General features: G+C 36.6%; 2 protein-coding genes across 3 annotated transcripts in view; one reads left to right on the top strand and one right to left on the bottom strand.

Annotated features, from left to right (window-relative positions):
- Positions 1–11,290, bottom strand: part of si:dkey-32e23.4 (dynamin-1-like protein) — a 49,178-nt gene extending 37,888 nt beyond the window's left edge. Inside the window, exons 1-7 of one of the 2 annotated variants that reach the window (XM_007235484.4) lie at positions 11,115–11,290; positions 7,280–7,388; positions 3,173–3,314; positions 2,670–2,708; positions 783–829; positions 547–615; positions 315–401 (exon numbers count right to left, since the gene is read on the bottom strand). In XM_007235484.4, coding sequence (XP_007235546.1) covers positions 315–401; positions 547–615; positions 783–829; positions 2,670–2,708; positions 3,173–3,314; positions 7,280–7,381 — 486 coding nt within the window. In that variant the 5' untranslated portion in view covers positions 7,382–7,388; positions 11,115–11,290. The remainder of the gene's footprint in view (positions 1–314; positions 402–546; positions 616–782; positions 830–2,669; positions 2,709–3,172; positions 3,315–7,279; positions 7,389–11,114) is intronic. The other variant, XM_007235486.4, reaches the window with a different exon arrangement.
- Positions 11,291–15,193: 3,903 nt separating this feature from the next.
- Positions 15,194–26,140, top strand: rab7b (RAB7b, member RAS oncogene family). The gene is made up of 6 exons (XM_007235487.4): positions 15,194–15,412; positions 17,262–17,330; positions 18,071–18,197; positions 23,124–23,342; positions 23,425–23,553; positions 25,503–26,140. Exons 2-6 carry the CDS (start codon positions 17,278–17,280, stop codon positions 25,590–25,592), a joined length of 618 nt encoding a protein of 205 aa, XP_007235549.1. The 5' UTR covers positions 15,194–15,412; positions 17,262–17,277; the 3' UTR covers positions 25,593–26,140.
- The last annotated feature ends 223 nt before the right edge of the window (positions 26,141–26,363 follow it).

The raw sequence follows: 26,363 nt of genomic DNA, 5'->3' as shown, positions 1-26,363 counted from the left end.
TTCCCATATGTGCAAACAGAGAAATCTGAGAATGCTTCGGTGAAGAGTATACAAGCTAAACACTGCAAAATATGACTGCAGAGCTAAAAACTCAGCTCTGTTTATCAGATTTGTAGACTTTACTGCTTACTCTGGTTTGTCACTTCCATTGTCCTGAAATAAAGACAATTAAAAAAAGTTTTTTCTTTCGAGGGTCCCTTTAAAACAGGTCACATTGTTCATTAATTGATTTGTTTTACATTTTAGACCACAAATGCATAATTCAGATAATCCTGCCATGCAATAGTTCATGTAAAATGAAAATGAAAGAGTACCTTTGTGATTCCAGGCAAGTCAACCAAGGTGAGGTTCAGAACATTAGGAGAGAAAATCTTCAGGTGGATGGGTTCTGGACTGATACCCTACACACACACAAACACACAGGAGATATTAAGACATATAAGACTTGATCTAGCGGAAGTAGGTAATAAATAGAAGTGCCAGCGCCCTGAAATGGTTCTATCCTGTGTGTGTGTTTGTGTGTGTGTGGTCATACTGCCTCAGTACCTTGTTGTTGGTGACACGATCAGTCTCCGCTTCGATTTCACTGCGAATTTCTGAGAAATCTGTGAAAATCTGTCAGCAAAATAACAAAATCTATCAGCAAAATAGAACCGTCTGCAGGCGACCGGATGATGGGTTTACTTAAACCAGCCGACCTCAACACATGCACTGTTTACAATTTACAATCATCAACCAAAAACAAATGACCGTATAGTGAGCATGAGAGAGTATATAAATACCTGGTTTTTGCAATGAAGGAAGGTTCCCCATTCCTCTGCTTTGATTCCTTGAAGACAGAATGTAAAAAACAACACTTATCAAAAACTCTGCACGAATAAGCACTTTTGTAGCGCAGTTTTGAGCTTAAAATATGCTAAAAACCTTTCCTGACTAGACCGGACATCAAATATCATTGCTGTCTTTACCTAGAATTCTCAGTTTAAACCTTCTATGGTACTTGACCTATTAGTTAATTTAACGTATTTCTTTATAAAATGCAACGTTTTTCTTTGTAATTTGTTTTTGTCTCTATTTTTGTCTATTACTTACGTCGGCCATTCAGAGTAGGGGAAATCAAAGGGGAAATCAACAGGTATCGTTAAGCAAAAATGACACATACATTCATGTAAATTTATTTCAATTTGTGCATATAATCCACACATTCAGGTGTGACAAGAAATAAGGAAATAAATGTATGAATAAAACAAGATGAGACTAGGAAGGAATTGGGTTGTGGTCGGTTTTGCCAGGCTTAATATCTTGTTGTGCCTTGTCCAGACATTCCAGCTAACATATTTTCATGAGCAGACGTTTGTCATTGAATTCAGCCATTTTTTTAAGTCTCTTAACTTTATATGTTTAAGAATTATTCTTAAAGCAGTAACTAAACCTTAAGTAATCTAAAGTTTTTTAGTTGTTACTCTCTTTAATAGTGTAATCATGAATTTTTATTATGGTTACTTTTTCCAGTGTAATTTTGGACCAGCTGTCAATATTGTCTATTATTTACCAAAAAAAATCATACCTGTCAGATTTTTAAATGGTTTTCTTAATAGAAATAAAGTTACATTTTGACACAGAGTAGTCTGTAACAAACGGCACAATACAATTTATCTACAATATGATTTGTTTGTGAAAAAAAAAAAAATAAATAAAAAATGGTTCAAAAATGAAAAATGAGTAGAATGCGCTCAGGTCAATGAGGACAACAGGACACAAACAGCAACTAGACATTTAAAATTTAATATTCACTAGATCTTAGGCTGATTAAAGATTTATCAGAACAATTGGGAATTAAATATGTATTTGAAGAAATTTATAAATTTATGATCAGCTGTAATGGATCGATCGTCTTTGAACACAAAACTAGTTAGTATGAAAAGAACACAATATGTGTTTAACAGATAAAATAAAAAACACAATTTTAACAAGACCAGAATGTGTTATGTTGGAGCAGAAATAAATAACAAATAAATAAATAAGCCACAAAAAAACAGTAAACAATTAAACAAAGAAAATTGACAGACAGACGTCCAAACTAGAGGTCTGTTCTCTGCCCAGAGCCCACTGTGTGCATAGACATTGGGGTTCAGGTATGGGCTGATATATGGCCAATTTTTCTTTTTCTTTCTTTCTCGCTCTCTGTCTCTCGCTCTCTGTCTCTCGCTCTCTGTCTCTCGCTCTCTGTCTCTCGCTCTCTGTCTCTCGCTCTCTGTCTCTCGCTCTCTGTTCCAATTCTTTTAAGAAAAGATTTTTCTAAGGCTATACTAGAACATTTTCCATGAGTTTCCATACATTTCAAATTATGTAATGTAATATTTTTTACTCTTTGTACCGTTGTTAACTTTTTTTTTTTATTAAAATTTGCTATTATTTATTTTATTGCAATGGCATATTCTGGAATTAATAAAAGATTTTTAGTGTTTTGTCATTTTCTCAGAAAAAAATGTCATCATAGAATAATCATTAATACCACTTTGGCCTGATCAGCTTGTGTTTTAGATTTGAAGGTAGGTCTCAGGGCAGGTTTGGGCTCTGTCTATATCCCCACACAGACCTCTAGTTCAGACAGAAAGAAACATGACGAGTTCATGCAGATTAGAGAGTTTGTTTGTTCACACAGAGACCTGGATAGCTGCTCTGAGAGTTTGCTTTGGTTCCATTTCCTGTGAAACAGTGAAAAAGGTAGAAAATGGGCAATCCAGAAGATGTTAGCAGAAAGCAGAAAAGACTAATTCAGATCACACAGAGAAAGAAGGAGACACTACAGAGGAGAGGTATCTATAATTAACACTGTAAGTTATATTACTAAATCGATACAATAAGACACATGAGGCCTTGTAATACAGTGATATGCCTGTTTAAAGCATGGTAATATCACTGGAATACAGAGCTCAGAGTGACTTATTGCATTCTTCAAAACAAATAGGTAATTTATTATTAATAGCACACGCCATAAACAATTCCACCACTGAGTAATACATCTTCCTGACAACCAGTAATTTCGATTGATCGTACTACATTAACATTAGAGGAGTTAGTTAGTAGTATTTGATGCACAGAGACGTGAAATAAAGAGCTTTACACTGAATATCATATAAATATTATCAGTGTTGCTGTTAGTAGTTACCGTGCTCATGTTTCCGACGCTCCTCCAGTGGTGGGACATTCACCAGCTGCAGCACTAGAGGGCGACGTGTGACTATTCCTGAACCACGGGGCAAAAAGTCTCGTCCAACCAAACTCTCCAACACTGAACTCTTCCCACTGCTCTGTAGAGTAAAAAGATGAAAACATCCCCACATTTATTACTACTTAAAATGTGTAAAATCAGAATCACATGCAGCACATCAGCTCCAGATGATTAGATTGTGGCTAGAGAGGGTGTTGGTGGAGTACCCTAAAGCTGAAAATCAGCACATATTTATCTGATCTGACCTTTGTGTTTGTATTTACATCTTAGATAAGATATGCTATCAACTGAAACTTTGCAAACACTAATAAAATCAATGAATTTTAAGTGAGCACTTTATATAATGAGACAATTGGAACATATATATTTAGTTTAGTACACTTTTAAATTACTGTTTTTTTTTCTTTTCTTTTAGTTTTGTATTGTGTGTAATTTAGGGCTTTCAACATTAAAGTGTGTAATGCATGCAGTTATCTGGGAACTATAAAGCCTTAATTTTTTTGTTACGCAAATTAATCACATGACAAAACTGACATAGCCTGGGGACGCATTAGTGGGACCTTGATTTTTTAAAGTTTTTTTTTTTATTAAGCAGCAGAGTGCAGCGAGCTAACAATAAAAAATAAATAAATAAATAAAACATATCTGGATATACAGCGTTTTTTTTTAAAGAAAGGTAACGGAGCTTATTTCTGATAGCTGGTTAAAAAATACATGAATCAAAACCCACAAATCAAACCCACTGTGAGCTTAATAAAATACAGTTTGTGATAGTCATTGTGACTTGTAGACTAGGATTGCAGGATTAAAATATAATGAAGGAAAATTCTTTTAGCTAGCCTAACTAGATAGCTAGAAGCTGGATGTAGTAGCCAGAATTTAGTACAATACTTTTTTTTGGTAGTTTAAAGCAGTTTCTTAACCATGATCAGAGCCCTAAAATTGTGTGTTTTTCACCGGATCCATCTGATCAGCTAATAAACAATCATTTATTGAGTTAACATGTAAAAATCCCTTAGTCCCTTAGATTTACTAATGGAATATATCTGGTCCTTTAGTAAAAGCTCATGATACTAACAGACTACGATCTAAAAAACAGAGGTACGATATAAGTTCAGAACTGTAGTCAAAGGTACACTTTATATAAGTGTACCCTCAAAGGTACAATATTCGTCTTTACAGGGTCAAATATGTTCCCTCTGAAGTATAAAATCTTTCCTAAAGCCAGGCGGACACTGTGCGATTTTAGCCCGATTTTAAGCCCGATCTGGTCGAATGCGACTGAATTTCATGATCGGGCCGAATTTTAGCTTGATCGTGCGTCGTTTGTCGTGCAGTGTGAGAGGGGAAGCGATGTCCGATTAATTGCCCATACGAGCTGCGAATGAGCAGTCGAACGCGACCAGCGATTTCTGACATGCCAGAAATTTTGGTCGCTTGTCTCACAGTGTGAGCTATTTTGCGGGCCGATTTCTTAACGTCACGACCTGTTTTCCCAAAAATCTGCACAGTAACTATAGATTATTATTAGTCATATTTATTTCTGTCAGTTATAAGGATTTATATTTATGTTCGGTACACAGACTTATAGCTTAATATAGCAGACACAGGCGTTCTGCTGTTTAATCATTTCAACAGATGCTTATTCTCAGTCAATAGCTGGAGTTTTTGAAAAGATAAATTAAAAGAGAAAATATCTTTGACAAACATAAATTTATTTTATTTCACTTTGCTATTATATCTGAAAAATAAAGCACATTGTCAGCGTCTGGTGCTGTCCGTCAATTATATAAAACTTAAAACATGCACAGAAATATATAAAGCTATATTTTATAATTCGTTCCTTTTCGCCAGGGCAAATTTATTAAAATTATAAATATACTAATTTATTAATTAAAATCTCGTCCAGTGCTCCAGAATATTAGCCACGCAAAGCCAGCTTAGCGCAGCGCGTGGCATTGCGCGCGGCATTGCGCGCAGAATAACCTCTGTCTTCTAAAATAAACGTTTTAATAAATAAGGTCGGAGAAGTGTAGTAAAATTAATGCTATTAAACTTACTAAAGCTAATAAATGTACTGATAATTAATCAAGATAAATCGGACAAAATGCGCTGCGCCTCTCTCTCGCTCTCTTTCGCAACGCGGAGCTGAATTCAGTGCGAGGCTACAGATAATATAAAACTCAGTTCAGTTGAATAAAAATAAGTAAGGGCCTGTAAGTACAAGCAAAGGACCTGTAAGTAAATATTGTCAAATATAAAGAATAGTTTGAGGTTTTGGTGAGCTGTTTTCATGATTTGAAACTGAAACTAACTGAAACTTTGATTATTCTGCAGAAAGCCTGGGTTATTTTAAACGAATTTTTAATGAGTTTATATTTTATATTTTTTATTTATTCATTTTAATTATTTTTCTTCTTTTATTAATCAAATCATTAAATATATATCTTCATAAGATATAATTTTTTTACCTTATGTCAATTTTTATGATCTTTTTAAAAGGTCCTATTTTTCCTTTTTTACGTATATATTTTATTCGTCTATAATAAATGTCAGTTTTTATTTCTATTTTATATATATTTTTTTGATCCCTTTTAAACTGTTAATGCTCAGCGGCACTGTAAATGAGGGTCCCTATCCAGTGTGAATAATCGATTGCTTGTTTAATATTCAGTGTTGCAAAACCAGTTTTTACATAAACAATAAACAGAATAAAAAATAAAATTATTTTATTTTATTTTTCTATGCGATCTCTTTCTGTAAAACGGACAACCCGTAGAGTCCACGTCGCCTCAGCCACCTGCGAGTCCATGTAATAATAGTAATTCCGCGGGTCTTGCCGCTGGGGGGCGCCGAAGTAAACAAAACTTTAATTCCTAAAAACACATTTTCTTTCAGTCAAACGAGCGCTGTACGTTAATCTATACAGATTTTTCTCCTAAAAACCGTTTATTTGGGTGAGTAAAGCGCTTCTGTTTATTTACAGTAAGCTTAGATTTCCACAATTTTTACTGAAATGGCCGATAATGCAGCACTTGCAACCAGCTAAAGCAGAGCAGTAATGGAACTATTTTAACTGGCGGAGTGTTTATAACCAAACAGATCGAGATCGTATTTTCTCATACTGTTTAACTCAACCTCTTTCAATAAACAGTGATAATGAAACTGTGGTATAATCGCAAAAATACACTAAAGTTTCCTGCTATAACGTGTCAAATTGGCACTGCTGTGCTGATCTTCGGCCAATATGACATGTTATAGCACTCCCTCTCCTGTATTATTGCTTAAATAGAACACAGCAACGCATTTTAAAGACTGCAATCATGATTTTAGCCATGATTAATCACAAAATATTGTTGTGATTAATACAATTCTTTTTTTAAGGGTGCTGCACCAACAATACAAATTATTAATCACAGAATTGTACAGGAAAAATTTAATCGATTGACACTACTAATTAAATTATTGTAATTCATTCTGACAGCCGAACTGACCATTCCCAGTTACTTAAAAAAACTGTGTGTGTGTCTCTGTGTTTACTTTTATTAAACCAGAAAATTCCCTTTTACAAGTGAGACCAAATTATTTAAAAATAATCTGAAATGTATGGAAATTCATGGAAATGTTCTAGAATAGTCTTAAAACATCTTTTTCCTAAAAAGGATTGGAAACCCTGAGAGAGAGAGACCAGTTATTATAAGCTTTTCTATAGAGTGAGTGTATTAGCCACCTCCTCTCAGGCCACTGAAATCTACGGGATTGGGTGGAGCTACACATCATACTGCAATCAGACAGACACTTGATCTGTGGTGGCTTCACATTTGTGAGACATTATTCTGTCAGTCCTTTTCTACAGCTAATGGTTCAGCCTAAGAGTAGGCCACAAGAGATTCCCTACTGAAAGTGCTCCATCTTCTAAACAACCACTGCCCACAGCAATGACAGCAATGACATAACAAACCAGAGTTTTGTGGATAGAGAGAAATTGCTTTCATGCGATACAGCAGACCCAAATACAAATCCTGACCGGAGTGCTTCACTGACCTGTGATCCGACCACCACGATCTGCGGAAGCTGAATGATCTCTGCTCCAACAGTGAGGAAAACCTCCTGCAGGCGATTAATGATGGGTATTAGAGTCTCCATCTCTGAGCTGAGAGAGAGAGAGAGAGTGAGAGATATGAGAACATAATTCCACAGATTGTTTTCAGGGTTTCGACTAAGAAGCTTAGGCACAATCGCCAAACAGTGTGGATCAAAACAGGTACAAATATAAGTGCATTTCAAATCATATTTCCTTGTTTATTACTATAAACTGTGTAATAGCAAACATATTAAGCCTGGGGATTCAGTTACATAACTGAAGTCAGCAATGGGCCTCTGTCTCATTTAAGCACAATCCAGCTATTTTTAAGGAGACACATGTTCTTGTGGTCAGAGGCTGTTCTGTTAAGTCTGTGGAGGAAAACTGCTTCTCCTAGTGTTTAAAGCAATCACAGCTGGCTTTGGCACTGTGCTGCTCCTGGTGCCCTCATCTACCAGTGAAAGCATCTTGTCGGTCAGGTTAAAAATAACGCCAATTCATGCGTTACCTTCCGCCTTTACAGTTGTCAAACTGGTCCGAAATCAGATGAGATTAGTTGGAAGTTAGTCACTAGTTGCTTTGCTTTTGCTTTCACCCACACATCTAAGCAGGTTATTTTAGACATAAAATATCCTATAAAGCTTAAATTCCGATTCTGACAGATTGTACTAAAAAGCCTCACTGCACTTCAGTAGTCAGTTCAGGTTTTAAATTCATGTTTTACTCCTCTAGCTCTTTCTGACAGATGCTTTCACTGCTGCTGTAGTCAATATTTCACAGTAGCAGCAAGATTTTTCCTTTATTGATGCTTTGGTCAAACAACTCTGGCCAGTCTCAGTAGGGTTATGTTTACCCATATTGGAAAAAAAGGCTAGGGATGCACTGATCCAACATTTTTTATTTTGATACAGATACATAAACCTTGTGTATCAGACAATATGCAAGTCCACTCTGATACCATTGTTGAATTAATAAAACATTTTTATCACCACATGGAAGCAACTTCACATCTGCATTACAACTGATTTAACCAGTACTTAACTTTACCTAACCATTATGTACGGAATTGTTATTTATTTGTTATCAAAATAATCATCATTATTAATAATAATAATAATATTAATAATAACCATGATTTCTGATACTGTCAGAGATATCAAGTAATAAAGTACAAATACCCTGTTACTTTACTTAAGTAGAAATGTTGGTTATTTATACTTTGCTGGAGTAATTACATTAAACAAATAGCCTCATTACTTCTATTTTTCTATTTTTTTGTTTTCATTCCCATTTTTCATCGTTCAAAAAGAAAAACCCTTTTGAGATAAATCGCTCCATTTGGGGTGAATTTGACTACAGACACTCTATTGGTTTATACGCAGACTCCATCTCTCCTGCATGTAACATTACACTCCAGAAAGAACACAGCAAACATATTTTTTATATTTGCATTGTACCAAGCAGCCTAGTACATCCCAAATGTATCAACATAAACATTTTTTTTTATATTATTGTCATTATGGCTTTTATAAAAACGTGTTTTCGGGAGGGGGGTAGTGTAACATAGGCTACTTTTACTTTAAGTCGTTTTAAACCCTAGTATCTGCACTTCTACCTGAGTAATGAACATGAATTTATACCTCTGGATTAGGTTAATATTGGTTCCAATATACAATCCTAATTTGTGCATCGGTGAATCTTTAAAAACCCAAAAGAATTGTTGATAGTCTGTTAATTATAAGGATTACAAGGCCTACTACACAATGTTATAGAATGCCAGTAATGTTATTAAAAATGTGACAGAAACAAGCAGGAGCTCTCTGTTACCTGAATGAAAATGAAAGCATCACGCAGAAAACAACTAAAATATTGTTAGTTAGCTAAATGAGAAAAATAGCTTTTAAAAAAATAATAAACTCAGACTCTATACAGTTTTTTCTCCAGCTGTTTTGACAGCTGTGTTAATCACTATCTAGCTATTTTGACCTGAAGCAGCAAGTATTTTCCTGTACTGATGTTTGGCCAAATGACTATCCCTTGGGGGTTGTGCTCATGCATAATGGAAAATGGCTGCAACCCAACAGAGTGGATGACAGGATGTTAAGTATAAGGATCTATACAGCTACAAACATGATACTTAGCAAATACTGTTTAGTCACAGATAGTGAGGCTATAAGGCCTACAGTATGAAGAATGCAAATACAGGCTATTTACAGTAAATGTGATAGATATTAGTGGGAGCTCCCTGCTAGATAAATGAAAGAGGAAGCAGGAAGCATAAAACAGCTAACATAATAGACTGGTAAATGAGAAGAATATAGCTATTATATTTAAAAATCCAGTAGCACCACAGATTGCTAATTAGACTTTACTAAGACTAGCTAGGTAAGATGCTCCACTGCACTTCTGCAGTGATCCCAGGCTTTAAACTACTATTTATCTTACTCATCCAGCCTTTTCTGACAGCTGCTTTTATCTGTGCTTTAGCTATTTTTTTTACTCTACTCCACTCTGTTTAAAACTGATGCAGCATGATTTCTCTTCATGTGGGAAAAGGTTGTGTATCTCCAGGGGGTTAGTTAGTTAATGGTACTCCTCTTAATAGCAACAGTCCAACAGAGTGACTGACAGGCTGTTGAGCAGCGGCTGTAAGAGTTGAAACTCAACCATGCTGCTTAGCAAATATTGTTTAGCCACATATAGTGAGGCTATGAGCCCTACAATATGAAGATTGCAAATACAGACTATTTACAGTAAATCTGACAGATATACAGCTCTGGGAAAAAATACGAGACCACTTAAAAATAAAGAGTTTCTTTGAAAATCTCTGGAACATTGAAGGAGGAAAAACACTGATGGAGGAAAACATTCCAAGATGCATGAAAACTGTAGTTAAAAAAATGTATGAATATGAACTTGTTTTCTTTGGTTTATTTGAAATATGAAAGCTCTGCATCTTTTTTGTTATTTCAGCAAGTTCTAATTTTCTGCAAATAAATGCTCTAAATTACAATATTTTTATTTGGAATTTGGCAGAAATGTTGTCCGTATTTTATAGAATAAAACAACAATGTTCATTTTACTCAAAATATACCTATAAATAACAAAATCAGAGAATATATATATATTTTTTTCCAGAGCTGTAAGTGGGAGCTCCCTGCTAAATGAATGAAAGAGGAAGCAGTAAGCATAAAACAGCTAATACAATATACTGGTAAATGAGAAGAATATAGCTATTATTTAACAAAAATCCAGTTAGATTATCCAGCTAATTAGATTGTACTTGGTCTGGCTAGCTAAGATGCTACACTGCACTTCTGCAGTGATCCATAGCTCCTACCTAGCTACTACCTGTTTTTACTCCTCCAGCTGCTTTAATCTGTGCTTTAGATATTTTTCTATTCCACTCTATGATTTGAACTGATGAAGCATGTGTATATAGTTAGTTACTCCTCCTAATCTTAATGGAAAGAGTAACAACCCAGACCCAGAGTGGCTGACAGGCTGTTGAACAGTAGCTGTAAGGGTCCAAATACAGCCATTCTGCTTTAGCAAGTGTCGTTTACTCACACAAATATCTAGGAAACTCACAGCTCTGCAGTGTCTATAATCTGAGTAAAATATAAACGTAGTTAAATAACAGAAATGAGAGTAGGAGCTCCTGCAGGCTGAATGAAAGAGGAAGCGCCGGGTAGAAAACAGCTAACATGACGTTAGCAGCCCAGGCTAGCTAACCTAGCGTTAACTGATTAGCTCCAGATATAACCGCTCCTCCAGCTGCCCGAGTCTCCTTACCGAACCGCGCGGGGCTGTTTTTCTTTCTTCTGTTCGCTAAAACAATTCCTCACGGCTTCACTCCGAGCATTATCAATGAAAAAGAGGATAAACTGAAGCTACACTGCAGGTCTTAACACACAGTGAGCGCCTTCATCTTCCCTGCGCCCTTCCCTCAGCCGCTGTCAAAGAACACTAGGCGTGCTTCGCTTCAGCTACAGAGCACCTGATTGGCTAAGACACCGTTGACGTCCGTGTTTGCTGTTCGTTCATTGGATAACCTTGCTGTCATTCACTGTTTTGTCATTGGCGCCACGCCTGCCCCTGCCCAGAATTCATGACAATTCTCGTGGTTTTTACTATCAAAAAATAATGACTTAATTAATTTAAAAAAATTAATTATGTCGTAAATAACTATTTTTATAAAATAATTTTAAAATAATAAACCAGCGTGTTGTAGCTAAAACAGACAAGGAGGTAAAGCATAATGTCTCATTTACTAGCTTGCAATAATTTAACTAATTTTTTTATTAATAAATATTTTTTTTATTATTTATTTGTAATTTAATAAGCCCATAAGAGCCCATACACCTTTCTAAATACTGATGCCAAATTCAAAATTGGATCTGATCAATTCAGTGAGCAGCTCTTTCATGTTTTTTTTTTCTTATCATGGGCACATGATTAAATTATTTGAAATCCTTATGTAACAAATGTCACAACAACAATTTCATAATTGGTATTTTAACATCATAGTCTAGAAACCATGTCAGAACTTGTGATGTAAAACATTTAATTAACGCATTTAAATTGCTGTAATGGCCTCCAGCACTAACCCCTACATGATTACTCCTACATTCCACACACCTTCACACACTGTCTTGTGATGTTCTCAGTATAATCAGTGCATGTCACTTAATGAGTTAAATGATGCATAAGAGCTGTAAGGAACTTTATACAGCTTTTGAATGGTCTGTGATCCTCTGAACTACTGAAAATTCTTCCACTGTGGGTGTAATAAAGCACTAATTTATATTGTTTTACCTAATTCCATTTTGGGTGTTGGCCTATAATGACACATTTCTGCTACATAAGCAAAGTTCAGACACCAAACACAATGTGGTTGTTTGACAATGTTTGGGATAAGAAGCCTGAAAATTGTGTAAAATGTATATTTAGTGACCTGTCCCTTTACTAATGTAAACAGTGTGACCCTTACCAACCTCATATTTTGTACAAATCTCACATTTTTCCAAGAACATACTGAAGAATGCTTAGTGAGGTGTGGTTCAGACATCAGAAATGGAAGTGCTGTTACTAGGCTGGGTGAGGTCAGGACCACAAGACTGCTGGTTCCTTTTCCCACTTTTCCAGTCATAAGCAATAAAATATCGGATAACAACTGCATATTCTGGGATGTGATTGTGTATGTGTACACAAAATGTGTTAATTTGTTAAGCAAATAACTAGGCTACTACTTCTGATTAAAATAATAGGGTTATCTGCCAACCATTGTTTAAAGTTACAACAAATATAGTTACAATACATACAAAAATGTAATTTGTTGAGGGTATATGTTAGCCTATTAAGCCTATATGTTTGCCTATTCCAGATACAGTATCTTCAGGATAACCAGTACTCACAGTTCCTGTCCAATATGTAGCTTATTTAATTAATCTTTCATTAACATAAATCAGCCATGACTTGAATGAATATGCATGTCTAATGCTGTTCAAATATATTATCCACCAATCAGCCATAACATTAAATATTCCTGTCTAATATTTTTTGGCCTCCACCTCATACTGCCACAACTGCACTAAGCCATCAAGGAATAAACTCTACAAGACTTCTAAAGGTGCCCTCTATTATCAGGCACAAAGATCTTAGCAGCAGATTCTTTAAGTCCTGTAAGTTGTGAGGTGGACTTGGGCATTGGGTGCCAAAAATCTTATTGTTGATCACCCTGCTGTCCTTCTTGAACTTGTCCATTAGTGGTAGACACTACTGTATACCAGAAAATCAACAAAGCCTAATGTTATAGAGATGGTCTAATTTAAATCAGTTTGGTCCTTGCCAAAAATCATCTATAAAAACCCCCAATTGTGGAAAAATACCTATTATTTGAAGTTAAGTAATTAAACATTCAAACTACTAGGGTACAATTTTGCTGCCAGAAGCAAAACAGAGGAAAAAGCATGCTGGAATGATTATATGAGGTCTGTTTACTGATGTGATTTAAGTGTAATCATAATATCATATAATCATATTATATTACACTCCTAAAGAAGAAAAATCCAGACGATCACCTGGCTTTTTCAGGCTTTTGACAGTGTTTTTAACTATATATATAAAATGATATAAACGATATAAAATGTGCACACTTCATATTTTGAGAATCATCCCTACATCAACAGTCAAATATTCAAATACTATGGTAAAATGTGGTTACCAAGGTCAGAAAAGGAGGGAAAGGCATGTTTATTATCTTCTTCTTGGCAGGAAAGATTAAATCAGGTTCAGTGAATAGTGATGGGATTTAAGCATAAGCCTATTAAATCACACTTTTCAAGAAATAAAACTCCAAACACAAAACACCTACTGGCTGTTGGAGGGTTTTGGGCATATATAAACTGTGTATATTTTGGTAAATCAACCCTTTAATTCCAGCTGTAAACAGCAGTAAAATACCTTTCACATACCATGTGGTACAGTCACTGTAAATCCTGTAAGTTGTGAGGTTCGGCCTCCATGATTTACATACAGTAAACTGGGAACTAACTCTGTTGACAGTTTACTGGTTGCCCTTTCTAAAAGCACTTTTGATAGGTACTGACTAGTGCATACCAGGAACGCCACACAAGGCCTAATGTTTGGGAGATGGTTTGACTGTGTTCTTATTTGTCCCTTGTCAAAAGTTCTGACAAAAGCCCACAACTGTTGAAAAATTTAGATTATTAATAAAATAAGATTATAAGAAGTCAAACATTTGAATATTATGGAAAAGTTGAGTTGCCAGGGCTAGAAAAGGAGGGAAAAGGATGTTTATTATCCTCTACTTGGCTGGAATGATTAAATCAGGTTCAGTGATAAGTAATGTAAGCCTATTAAATCACACTCTTAAAGAGGCAAATCTACAGACACCAAACACCTCCTGGCTGTTGGACAGTGTTTTAACTAGAGGTAAACTAGATGCAAACTGTGTACAGTTTTTACTCCTAAATAAAGTGCCCTGATGGCTAAAGGAAAGTAGCAGAAAATTGCCACCTTTTTTGAAGGAAATTAGAAAATTAGAACATGCCAAGATCCATGAAAACTATGATTCCACCAAATATTGATTTCTGAACTTTATGAATATAAACTTGTTTTCTTTGCATTGTTTGAGGTCTGAAAGCTGTGCATCTTTTTTGTTAAATCAGCCATTTCCCATTTTCTGCAAATAAATGCTCTAAATGACAATATTTTTATTTGGAATCTGGGAGAAATGTTGTGCGTAGTTTATTGAATAAATCAACAATGTTCATTTTACTCAAACATATACATATAAATAGCAAAATCATAGAAACTTATTCAGAAAATGAAGTGCTCTCTTATGTTTTTCCAGGGCTGTATATATCCGATACATCTAGATTCAATGTATCTACATGTACTCTCCTTTTGTATTTATGTTCATATTGTATTTTTGTATCCTCCCTTCCAGGGGACAGTGTGCAAATGAAAATAATATTGTATTATTTTGTTACCAGAGGCAACAAGGGGGGATGTTTATCATCCTCTGTTTGGCTGATTAAATGATTAAATCAGGTTCAGTGATTAGTAATGGGATTTAAGTGTAAGCTTATTAAATCACACTCCTAAAGACTCCAAAGCTCCAGACACCGAACACCTCCTGGCTGGCTGTTTGAGGGGGTTTTAAACTAGCTGTAAACTGTGTATGTTTAACATTTGGTGGATAATCACTGTAAACAGCAGCAGAAAGAGCAGAACTGTAGACAGGGATATCATTTGATCTCTGACAGAAGCGCGAGCGGCGGTCGCCATATTGGAGCGGTAAAAGAGGGCGGGGCTTCCAGGCGGCGCTACAGTTCAGTGATGCGTCAGGGCCTTGTGACCAATGCAGCCATGTTCAGCTAGGAGAGGGAGACGGTCCGACACGGCGGAGGAACCTTTCTGTAAATCGATAAGGCTGGATATAAATCTGTTGAAGTCGTTCTGAGGGACATTCTGCTGGTAGAAAGGCCACAGAGGAGCCGGTAAACCCAGCACCCCGCAGCGCTGCCTGAGCTCTACTGGAAGAAGAAGAAGTGAAGAGGCGGAAGGTGAGGCAGCGGCTCTCTCTGTGTTTCAGACAAGGTTTGTTTTTCTCACTGAGGGAAAGAAAGCTGCTGTCAGACTGCTGCTGCTGCGGCGAATTAATTCCGGAATCTGGTTAATGTCGTCTGTACGCGCCTTTCATATCGACCTCTGTTTCTCTGAGGAGATATTTACAGCTTAGCTACACAGGCAGGCTGTTAATGTTGTGTTTCGGGCGTTTTTAGCTGTCTAAGATAACGCTAACACCAGCTTAGCTAAAAAACGCTAGTTAGCTACCTCACTGTCCTTGTCGGCCGGTGTTCTGTCCAGGTAAGCTACCTTGCCAAACCGTGCTACCCTAGTGTATATTTAAAGGTAAAAATACAGAAACAAAGCACCATATTAAGTTAGCTCCCGGCAGAAGTGTATGTAGAATATTTTGATAGCCTAAAATTACTGTATTGGGGTAATTTTATAACAATATAGTTGATGAGAACCTGTTTTTGTATTGCTATTACGTAATTATGATTTTTATTATTAATTGCACGTTAATGTACACGTTTGTAACAGGTGAGTTCAGGTTGTTTAAAACACCCGAGGAAAATAGAACTATCCATAGAAAGACGTAAAATAATATGGGTCAGCGCATGCGCAGTGCAGGTAAGAAGCACATATCGATGGGTAGCACAACTCGACAGAACACCGGTACGAGCACAACCAACTTAAGCTACCGAAATAAACAGGCCTACACTTGTACCTCTAGTGAATTGTATCGTATACTCCCCAGTTTAAACCACAGTTAAAGGCGTTTTAAAATATAGTTGAATTTTGCGGGTCGTTATTTTTAGTGTGGCGACATTAGTGTCACATGACTTGGAAATTGGGTTTAACGGTTTGTCATCATGGTTTAACATTTCTGGTTCAGTGCCAGATGGCTAGCTACGGTTAGTTAGCTAAAGTTGCAATTTTAGCTTTAGCAAACTAGACTGGGTTAGCTAACTAACCTATAACCTAAGACTGAGACAAAGTCCTGTACCCTACCGATTGCTCTTAGTTAATTTAGAGAACTAACCTAGCATAGCTAACATGTTTAAACTGTGTGTGTGTGTGTGTGTGTGTGAGTGCCCCTTCAAATTGGAATAGTCAGTGTAGCTTGTCCAGTATATTGAGTTGTATATATATTTATATAACGTATTAAGACCTTTGAGCATTCATTTATGGATGTATTGTGAACAAAGTGAAAGTGAGAAAAAGCAACTGGGCCTTTATTCATGTGTAAAATTTAGGGCTGCATCTAAAAACTAAATATTTGTCACAATTTGTTCAATTAGTCGTTTTGTCAGTAAATATTATATAGGCCATGCCCTCAATCACTGCTTAATGTGTGCACAAAGACTGTTCCTAGCTTTCTCTATCGCTTCAAAAGGATAGACAGCAGATTAGGTGGGATATAAATGAGCTTAAATGCACACAAGTCATTTAAATGTGAAATGTTCTGTTATTGGGTGACAAAATGTGTTGTGTGCGTCACTTTGGGTGACCAAGCTGTCCAAGTGTGAACTGAGTGATGGACATTTTCCACCAAAAGAACTGGTCTGGTTCTGGAACTGCTTTTAAGTGAACCAGAATGGGTTTGCACCAGTTTTAGTGGAACCAAGGATACATTACAGAATGTCATTAACAGAGGGAGTTGCACACCAGCTATCAGTTCACACTAATTAACCTACGGTTCTTAGGTTCCAGCTGAAAACAAAATTTTCAAAGTTTCTGTTAAAATCATTAAAAAGTGTGATCAATAACTGGCTAATAATTGGCTAAATTCCGTATTTACCCACTCCTACCCTGGTCAATGCTGTTATTATATCTCTTCCTCAGATCTGCTTTGGACATCATGGCCTCTCGCAAAAAGGTGCTGCTGAAAGTGATCATCCTCGGGGACTCTGGGTAAGGGTTGTTCGTCCCTGATACTTTTTTTCTTCCATTTTCCCCTCTCTTGTTCACCCACCACTTCCACTTTCAAGAGGAAACAGGCCCTGTGGTTTGAGCTAGAGTTGGTAGAAAAGCACGATCCTAAGAAAAAGGGCCTGAATTGAAGCCAAGAATGAGAGTTTACTTTCATTTTTGGTTTGATCTTAGAATAAACAAAATAAATATGACTATCTTACTAGGACAATAGCGGTGCATAGCTGTGGGGATTTTTTTTATTTTTTTTACTAGGCCTGCAGGAGTTCCCCCTTGTTCCAGTGTCCTGTTCCGCTGCCAGCCTCGCCTTTATTTTAGGTGTGGTAGTAGAAATCATCTAGCTGATGCCACTAGGCAGGAATGGTGTTACACAATCTCATCAAAAGGCCTAAGAGACTGAGAAAGGTGAATGTACCCAACAGCTCAAAACTGGTGTGTGGCCTTAAAGCAGTTTAGGCACACTGTTTAGGCCTAAGCTTTGTCTGTCATGGTTTAAATCTCAGCTTTACAATCTTTAGTGGAGTGGTATAACTGGAGTTAACTCAGCACTGTTGTAACCTCAAAAATTATTTGATAAGACAACAAAACATAGTAAAAACATTTACAAAAAAACAATTACATTTACAGTTTTAAGTAAAACTGTATTATTTAGCAGGGTTGCAGCTGTATAGCACAGAATGCTAATGCCCATCTGTAATACTGACTGCTCTTTTTCTTTACAGGGTTGGGAAGACCTCTTTGATGAACCAGTATGTTAATAATAAGTTCAGCAACCAGTACAAGGCCACAATCGGTGCAGACTTCCTGACCAAAGAGGTTATGGTCGACGACAGGCTTGTCACCATGCAGGTTTGTCTCGTCTTTTTGCAGAAGTGACTAAATCTAAATATGACTGGGATGCGGCTTGGGCGGCATTAACTTTTTTCATACCATCTCAAAACTTTAACATGATTTACAGTATTAGTATTGGGGGGCGGGGGGGAGAGATTTGCGTAAGTGTTATTGGTCGTGTTTGTTTTGCATCTGTGCTATAGGATTCTAAAGCTTACTTTTTAAGCTAGCCTCCAGAAGAGAGTATCAGATAGCTCAGTACATCTGTTTTTAACTAACTAACTAACTAACCTTAGTTTTATGTAGTTAGCTAGATAACTTGATAATGTTAGCTAACAGGCTAGCCGTTAAACAGCCATCTATGCGACCGTGTTCCACCTAAATGAGACTTAAATTACATGCGTCTAGAAGATAATGAAAGAAATGAAAAACTAAATTCAGAAGTTAGTTTGCACAATCCTTTTGCCAGACCACATTCAGTCAACTGTTAATGTGTGCTGGAATAAAATTGGTATGCTGTGCGAGGCCTGAGATGTCACTTTGTTGGAAGTTTATAACAACCATAATTTTGTTTTTTTGCAAATAGCCACCAAAAGGCGTATTTCCGTTCTCCATGCACTAGGGTGGCTAGACAGTGTTGGAAGATTTTTATGAACAACAATGATACTGAAGTTGCATATCTTGATTGGTTTATGGCACCTTATCTTGTAGACAGTAAAGTGTGTGTGTGTGTGTGTGTACCGTACTCTCACTAATCAACTGATTGCTCTGATGTGACTGCCTGTGTACAGTCCATTAGCCCTCAGTGGGCAGAGCCAAACATTGCTAACCCAGCCAGGCCTGTTTTCTGTGATGTCATCAATGCTCTTGTGATCTGCTCCTTCAATACATGCCAAGCAGCTTCCTGGTAACTTCCCAGAGGGCACATGGTTTATGAGAACATGTGTATCTCATGTGTCACACTGTGGAATGCTGACGTTTGGGTTGCCTGCAAATCACGTGAGTCACCAGTTGTACCACTGGGAGCAGGGCGGTTTTAAAAGGGAAGAGCTGGACGGAACATGATAGGTTCACCTTAAGCCAGAGGTGACATGTTTTCTTTCCAGTACTGATTAATATTGAAATATTGAGTATAGCAGGAATGCATGGAAAACTACACTCTTAAAAAGTGCAAAAGTTATGCAGAGAAGGCCTTTTTTGATTCCTTAAAGAATTTTGAATCTAAAGAACCTTTACATAAACTGTTGGTTAATTGAATATCTACTTATTAACTTGTCCATTTTACAGAAATAGTTATTTTTGGAACCAGCTCTTGTCATTCTATGTCATTACATAAATCTTTTGAATTACCTTTATTTTGCAAACAGAGCAAACCATTGCACTAAAATGTGAAGGTTTTGCTTGTAATTTACAATGTTAGACACCAAAACATGAGTTCTTTAATGTGAGTATGTAGCCAAAGTTGTGTTTTAAAATGGTGACTGAGAAGGCACCTGAGGTTGCTTGGTTGTACCTCTTCAAGCCGAGATTGGCTAGAAGCTGACTGCTCTAGCTCGATATTAGCTAGATGATAACTGTTCTAGCTTAAGTTAGATTTAACTGTTCTAGCTGGTCTTGGCTAAATGCTAACTGCTTTAGCTTGATATTTACTTGAGAACGTAACACTTTTATAGTTAGTTTTAGGCAGGATTGCTATAGTGTACATTTAGCTAGTGTGTAGCAATACCTGCTCTGGCTTGAAATTGTTAACTTCTGGAGCTTGATATTGGTAGCTGCTCTGGCTTGGTATTGGTAGCTGCTCTGGCTTGAAATTGTTAACTTCTAGAGCTTGATATTGGTAGCTGCTCTGGCCTGGTATTGGTAGCTGCTCTGGCTTGAAATGGTTAACTTCTGAAGCTTGGTATTGGTAGCTGCTCTGGCTTGATATTGGTATCTGCTCTATCTTAATGTAATAAATGCTAATTGCTCTAGCTTAACATTAGTAACTGCTCTAGCTCGAATTTACTTGGATAAAATAACTAACTGTTCAATATAAAGTTAGATGATAACCACTGTAGCTTTGTGTTAGCCTTATGGTAATACTTTTATCTTATGGTAGTTAGATGATTACCTGCTCTAGTTTGATGTTGGCTATATGGTAGCTAACTGCACTAGCTGATAGATAGTATGGATATAGATGGATAGTAACTCATCAAGTTGAAGTTAAATAGAAGATAATCACTCTAGTTTAAAATAAGCTAAATGGAAACTGTTCTATTTTGAAATTAGAGAGTAACTGCATTAGCTTGGTATTAGTAACCGCTCTAGCTTGATGTTAGCCAGCTGTCAGATGTATCTGTTCTAGTGGCAGTTAAATATATGCTCACTTCTCTAGTTTGATATTGGTAACTGCTCTAGCTCGATCTAGATCATCCATCTGAAATTAGACAGTCAGAAACTGCTCTACCTTGATTAAAACAGTTCTAGCTGCTGTTAGATGGATGGTAACTTTCTATTAGTAAATGTTATAAGCTGATAGTAGGTCTGGTAGGTAACTCCTCCAGCGAATATTATATGGATGCTAAAACCTTTAAAACTAGTACCTTTTGTAGAAAGATCTGTCTCAATAACTTCTTTACTCATTTAACACAAATGAACCGGTTTCTCTTAACTATTCCCAATTTCAAGTGAATGTCATTTTTGGGGCATTTTTTTTGCTTCTGTATTCCAATTCTACATACCTGCAGAATTTAATTTAATGCTTCATGCTTTCTTCATGAAAATTTTCCTTTTTCACAGTTAGTTGTAATTTTGAATATTAAAATATTTTTTTAATTAATCTTTATTTGAGAACTAATTTAAGCTGTCTTGCTCAAACTACTACTGTGTATTTCTGAAACTAATATATTATCTGAGAAATAATTATGATAAACAATCATCAATTTAATGCCACTGATATAATGCTAATGGACGAGCATGACAATGCAATTACCATTGTTTTTAAGGTCAGTGAACTTGGTAAACATTTTTTTTCCTAATCCATCACATTCTGTAGTCTGCTCTGTATGGAGTCACCAAGTTTGATGCTTTGTGATGTGGGTGACTGGCTAAAATATTAGTAAAAGTTATTTATATGTAAATGAGCATGAAAGGAAACACAATGGATGATCTCAGTGTCAGCAGATATGGCTGAGGTCATGTCTGTTTATTGTGTAATAAGTCGATAACGTGATTATTGTGACCGGTTTATTTACTACTACACCACAGAAATAAATATAAAAATAAATTTCCCAATCCTGATAACTGAACTAGCAACCCCATCCCATAAATCCTAAACTTAGATTGTTTTATCTTGTGGATATTAATAGAGTTGATGTAAGAATGTAAATGGATATTTGGGCGGTGATTCAATGATTCAGCTATTTTTCTGCTGCTAGAGCTGATTTAAAATCTTCATAATAAAATGATTAACATAATTTAAATTAGATATGTTTATTATTTGTCAAACTAAAAGCTTTATAAAGGATAATCAAAAATAGATAATCTAAATAGTTCCTTTATTTTTCTGTATTTTTATTAAAAAGAATATTTGATTTATTGTACTGTTGTAGCATACAGTTGGTAGCATTACCTGTTCTAACCGAAGTTAGATGCTAACTGCTCTAGCTTGATATTGGTAACTGCTCTTGCTTGAAATTGGATATATGCTAACTGCTCTAGCTTGAAATAGGTAACTCGCCTAGCTTGAAGTTACATATATGCTTACCGCCCAGTTTGCTATTGGTAACTGCTCTAGCTTGAAGTTGGATATATGCTAAGTGTTCTAACTTGAAATTGGTAACTGCTCTAGCTCGAAGTTAGATATATGCTAACCGCTCCAGCTTGATATTAGTAACTGCTTAAGCTTGAAATTAGTAACTGATTTAGCTTGAAGTTAGATATATGCTAACCACTCCAGCTTGATATTATTAACTGCTCTAGATTGAAGTTAGATATATGCTAACCGCTCCAGCTTGATATTAGTAACTGCTTAAGCTTGAAATTAGTAACTGATTTAGCTTGAAGTTAGATATATGCTAACCACTCCAGCTTGATATTATTAACTGCTCTAGATTGAAGTTAGATATATGCTAACCGCTCCAGCTTGATATTAGTAACTGCTTAAGCTTGAAATTAGTAACTGATTTAGCTTGAAGTTAGCTATTTGCTAACCACTCCAGCTTGATAATAGTAACTGCTCAAGCTTGAAGTTAGACATATGCTAACTGCTCTAGTTTGAAATTGTTAACTAGCTTGATATATGCTAACTGCTATTACTTGAAATTGGTAACTGCTCTAGCTCGAAGTTAGATATATACTAACCGCTCCAGCTTAATATTGATCACTGCTCAAGCTTGAAATTAGTAACTGCTTTAGCTATAAGTTAGATTTATGCTAACTACTACAGATTGATAATAGTAACTGCTCAAGCTTGAAGTTGGTAACTGGTCTAGCTTGAAGTTAGATATATGCTAACTGCTCTAGCTTCAAATTGGTAACTAGCTTGAAACTGGTAACTGCTCTAGCTTGAAATTGTTAACTAGATTGATCTTGGTAAAGGCTCTAGCTTGATCTTGGTAACTGCTCTAGCTTGAAGTTGGATATATGCTAACTGCTCTTACTTGAAATTGGTAACTGCTCTAGCTTGAAGTTAGATACATGCTAACCGCTCCAGCTTGATATTTATAACTGCTGAAGCTTGAAATTAGTAACTGCTTTAGCTTTAAGTTAGATACATGCTAACTGCTCTAGCTTTTGCCTGGATGGTAACTATTGAAGCTGAAATTAGAGGATAACAGCTTTATGTTAGCTACATGGTAACTCTTACAGCTAATGGTAGTTAGATGGTCAACTGCTCTAGTTTGATGGTGACTAAAAGGTATGTTGAAAATAATATTTGATTTCTTGGAATTGTGCACCACACAGATTTGGGACACAGCAGGGCAGGAGCGTTTCCAGTCTCTGGGAGTGGCGTTCTACAGGGGAGCAGACTGCTGTGTGCTGGTGTACGACGTCACAGCCCCGAACACGTTCAAGACTCTGGACAGCTGGAGGGATGAGTTTCTGATCCAGGCCAGCCCTCGCGACCCTGAGAACTTCCCCTTTGTGGTGCTTGGAAATAAGATTGACTTGGAGAACAGACAGGTCCGGTGTCTCCACTCTGCTGCTTAGTACTGCTAATACTGGTGAATTTCTTGTTGACTAAAAATCTTTGTGTTTTGAACAGGTTACAACAAAGCGAGCTCAGGCTTGGTGTCAAAGCAAGAACAATATTCCCTATTTTGAGACCAGTGCCAAAGAAGCAATCAACGTGGACCAGGCTTTCCAGACCATTGCTCGCAATGCACTCAAACAGGTACTTGTGCTGTGGTTTATCTCCGTGTGATCAGATGTCTTATCTTAATCTTGGTGCATATTTTGATTTCTGGCCTGCGCTTGCATACTTTCGTTTTCGTTTAGATCAAATTTCAGTGGTGGTATTGTTGTATTGTTGTTTCGTTTAATGAATTTACAGCAAGGTATTATATAAGTATATTAAAATGGGTATTATTTCCTAAAGATCTTGTAAATTGGGAATGAGATTTGGAGTTTGGATTATGTCAGTTTTAGACATTAATTGTATCATTAATGGATTTACCTGGCCTACTTCTGCCTCAAATTTATTTCATAAAATTACACAACTCCCCAGAAAGGTTACCACCCATCACAGACTACAGCAGCTACGATTGGTCTTTTGAGCTTTGTATTCCTGTCTTCACCATTTTTGCCTTTGTGGTGTAATAATAGAGCAATGCAGACACACACATGCACACGTTTTATACTCAACAGCGTAGGCTACATTGTAGACACAGTGTTGGTCACCCAGTTATATATTATACAAACATTTTTCCTTACAAAATTGTGTTCTAAGCTTCAACTTTCTACACTACAAATTCTGTCAAGAACTATTAGAGAAGGCTTTTGTTCTGTCTTGCTTAAAAACTGAACGTTCTGAGCAGAGACATTTACACATACAGCCCCTGTATGTACAGTAAAGTTTACTGGGTTGCACTGCATGTGAAAAAGGGTCTTGAGTCAATATTCTGACACCCAAATTCTCCTCTACATGTGTGTAGTTGTCCAGCTACTTTGTCATAATGGTACTCCGAAATAGAAGTATTTGACTGGCTTCAGGTCCCTCAGAGAAACACATGCTAGCCTTTACCCTCCCATTGCTGGAAGCATAATGTAATGGGGTGGGAACTAGAAATGACCAAATTGAAGAGAAAATAAGACCAGCAACTTGTTTGTAAGCTAACTAAAAGGCTAGGCGAGCAACTAAATTAGTAAGCTATCTAGCAACAAACCAGCTTTTTGCTCATAAACCTACATTCCACCGGTACAGCATTGTCGATTTGTGATCACTGATGATCCTGCAGAGAAAAGCTCTCTACTCTTATCATAGTTTCTTGAAGAACACCCGAAATGGAGCATACTGACACATAAGATGATTAATATCACTTTTCTGCACAACTGTTCTTGACTTCTGTATTTGAGCCAACTATACGAGTCCAGCCCCAGTCTTTGATTGACACAAAGCCTTATCATTATCATAAAGTATCATTTTAATTTTGCGTTTATTTATTTTTTTTGTCTTTTACTATGACAACATGTAAGAGTGACAAACATGCAAAAAGTCAGAAATCATGAAAGGACAAACACCTCCACCAGTCTTACACGCTGCTTTTGGATAACTTTATACCACTCCTGGTGCAAAAAATCAAGCAGTTCAGTTTGGTTTGATGGCTTGTGATCATCCATCTTCCTCTTGATTATATTCCAGAGGTTTTCATTTGGTAAAATCAAAGAAACTTGCAATATTTTTTTCCAGAGCTGTATCTTGAGATGATTTAGTTTAAATTTCAGCTCAGTAAAGCACTTGAAACACCCACACTTTTTCAGTAAGTTATATTTCTTGTAGAATTGTGCTTCAAATACAGAACTTTATGTTGGCCAGATTGTTAGTTAATCATTTACAAGCCAGTATTGCCTATATGGACAGCAATTAGAAAAAAGTAAACCTGAAAAACTGAAGTGTTAAATACGATGCCGTCAAGAATTTGGGTGCACCTAACTGCTAGGGGAAACCCAACTAAAAAAAGTTGGGTGCACCACAGCAAAAAGTCTAGATCCCTGTAGATTATACAATATGTTATTGTATTTTGAGCACTAACTGCCACAGCTAGTGCACATTAAATCAAAAAGTAGAAAAGAAAATACATTACTACTAGTCTTATGTCTGTTTAATTTTATTCTTCATTTCAGGAGTCTGAAGTGGAGCCATACGATTTCCCCGACCAGATCAAACTACGAGATGATAGACCCGCCTCCTCCAGCGACGGCTGCAGCTGCTGAAGGGGACAGAGCTGAGCGGCGAGGGGCCGAGAGGAGGGAACGATAGATGGCAGTGATCCAGCAGAGGCTGAAGCGTTACAAAAAGACGCCAACCACCTCCCTAACCCCTCCCCTGCCCTCCAGCCATGTATGCCCTCTCCTTCAAGACCTCCAGGGTATGAATTGCCACATGATAGCGTCGCCCCTCTCTTTCCACACCCCATGGAACATGTGGCATAAGAAAACTGTCTGAGGAAACGGGAGAGAGCACCTTATTTCCTCCAACATAACATTTACTTTTAAAACTACGACTCCCAGTATCACTACCGTACAAGTCTGAGACTGTCGCTGCGCCCACTTTTTCTTGTGCAGTTTTGGTTTTTCTTCTTTCAGAAACTGCAATCTGTTTTTGTTTTTTTTTTCGTCTGCCAATCATTGTGCCTTTCATTCTACATCATGCTTTCTAGAAGGCCATCAGACTCTCTGTTAATGTACTTCTTTTTCTTCTATATACTGATCATGCATTCCCTACTGTATAAATTGCACCACTGATAAAAGTATCAAACCCATCATCTGTATTTGCATGTCATCAATATAGATATATACATATATATGTATATGAATGAGTGATCATCTATGATCTTGGAACAAGGATATATTCAGTCTTAATCTGGACATGTTTTCTTTTTTTTTTGCTTTTTTAATTTAATAACGACTCAATGAATTTAAGATTATGGTTAAACGTGCTCAGGAGTTGCTCAAAATGTGTGGTGTAGATGGTGTTGACTAACA

The sequence above is a fragment of the Astyanax mexicanus genome, chromosome 12 (assembly GCF_023375975.1).
Source record: "Astyanax mexicanus isolate ESR-SI-001 chromosome 12, AstMex3_surface, whole genome shotgun sequence".
Lineage (NCBI taxonomy): Eukaryota > Metazoa > Chordata > Actinopteri > Characiformes > Acestrorhamphidae > Astyanax > Astyanax mexicanus.
This window is presented reverse-complemented; position numbering and strand designations above follow the sequence as displayed.

What these genes read in the sequence shown, in the direction of transcription:
- rab7b (XM_007235487.4), top strand. Translation starts at nt 17,278, where the DNA reads ATGGCCTCTCGCAAAAAGGTGCTGCTGAAAGTGATCATCCTCGGGGAC. An exon ending in ATCATCCTCGGGGACTCTGG is followed by an intron (nt 17,331 to 18,070) that starts GTAAGGGTTGTT and finishes TTTTCTTTACAG; the next exon opens with GGTTGGGAAGACCTCTTTGA. An exon ending in TTGACTTGGAGAACAGACAG is followed by an intron (nt 23,343 to 23,424) that starts GTCCGGTGTCTC and finishes TGTTTTGAACAG; the next exon opens with GTTACAACAAAGCGAGCTCA.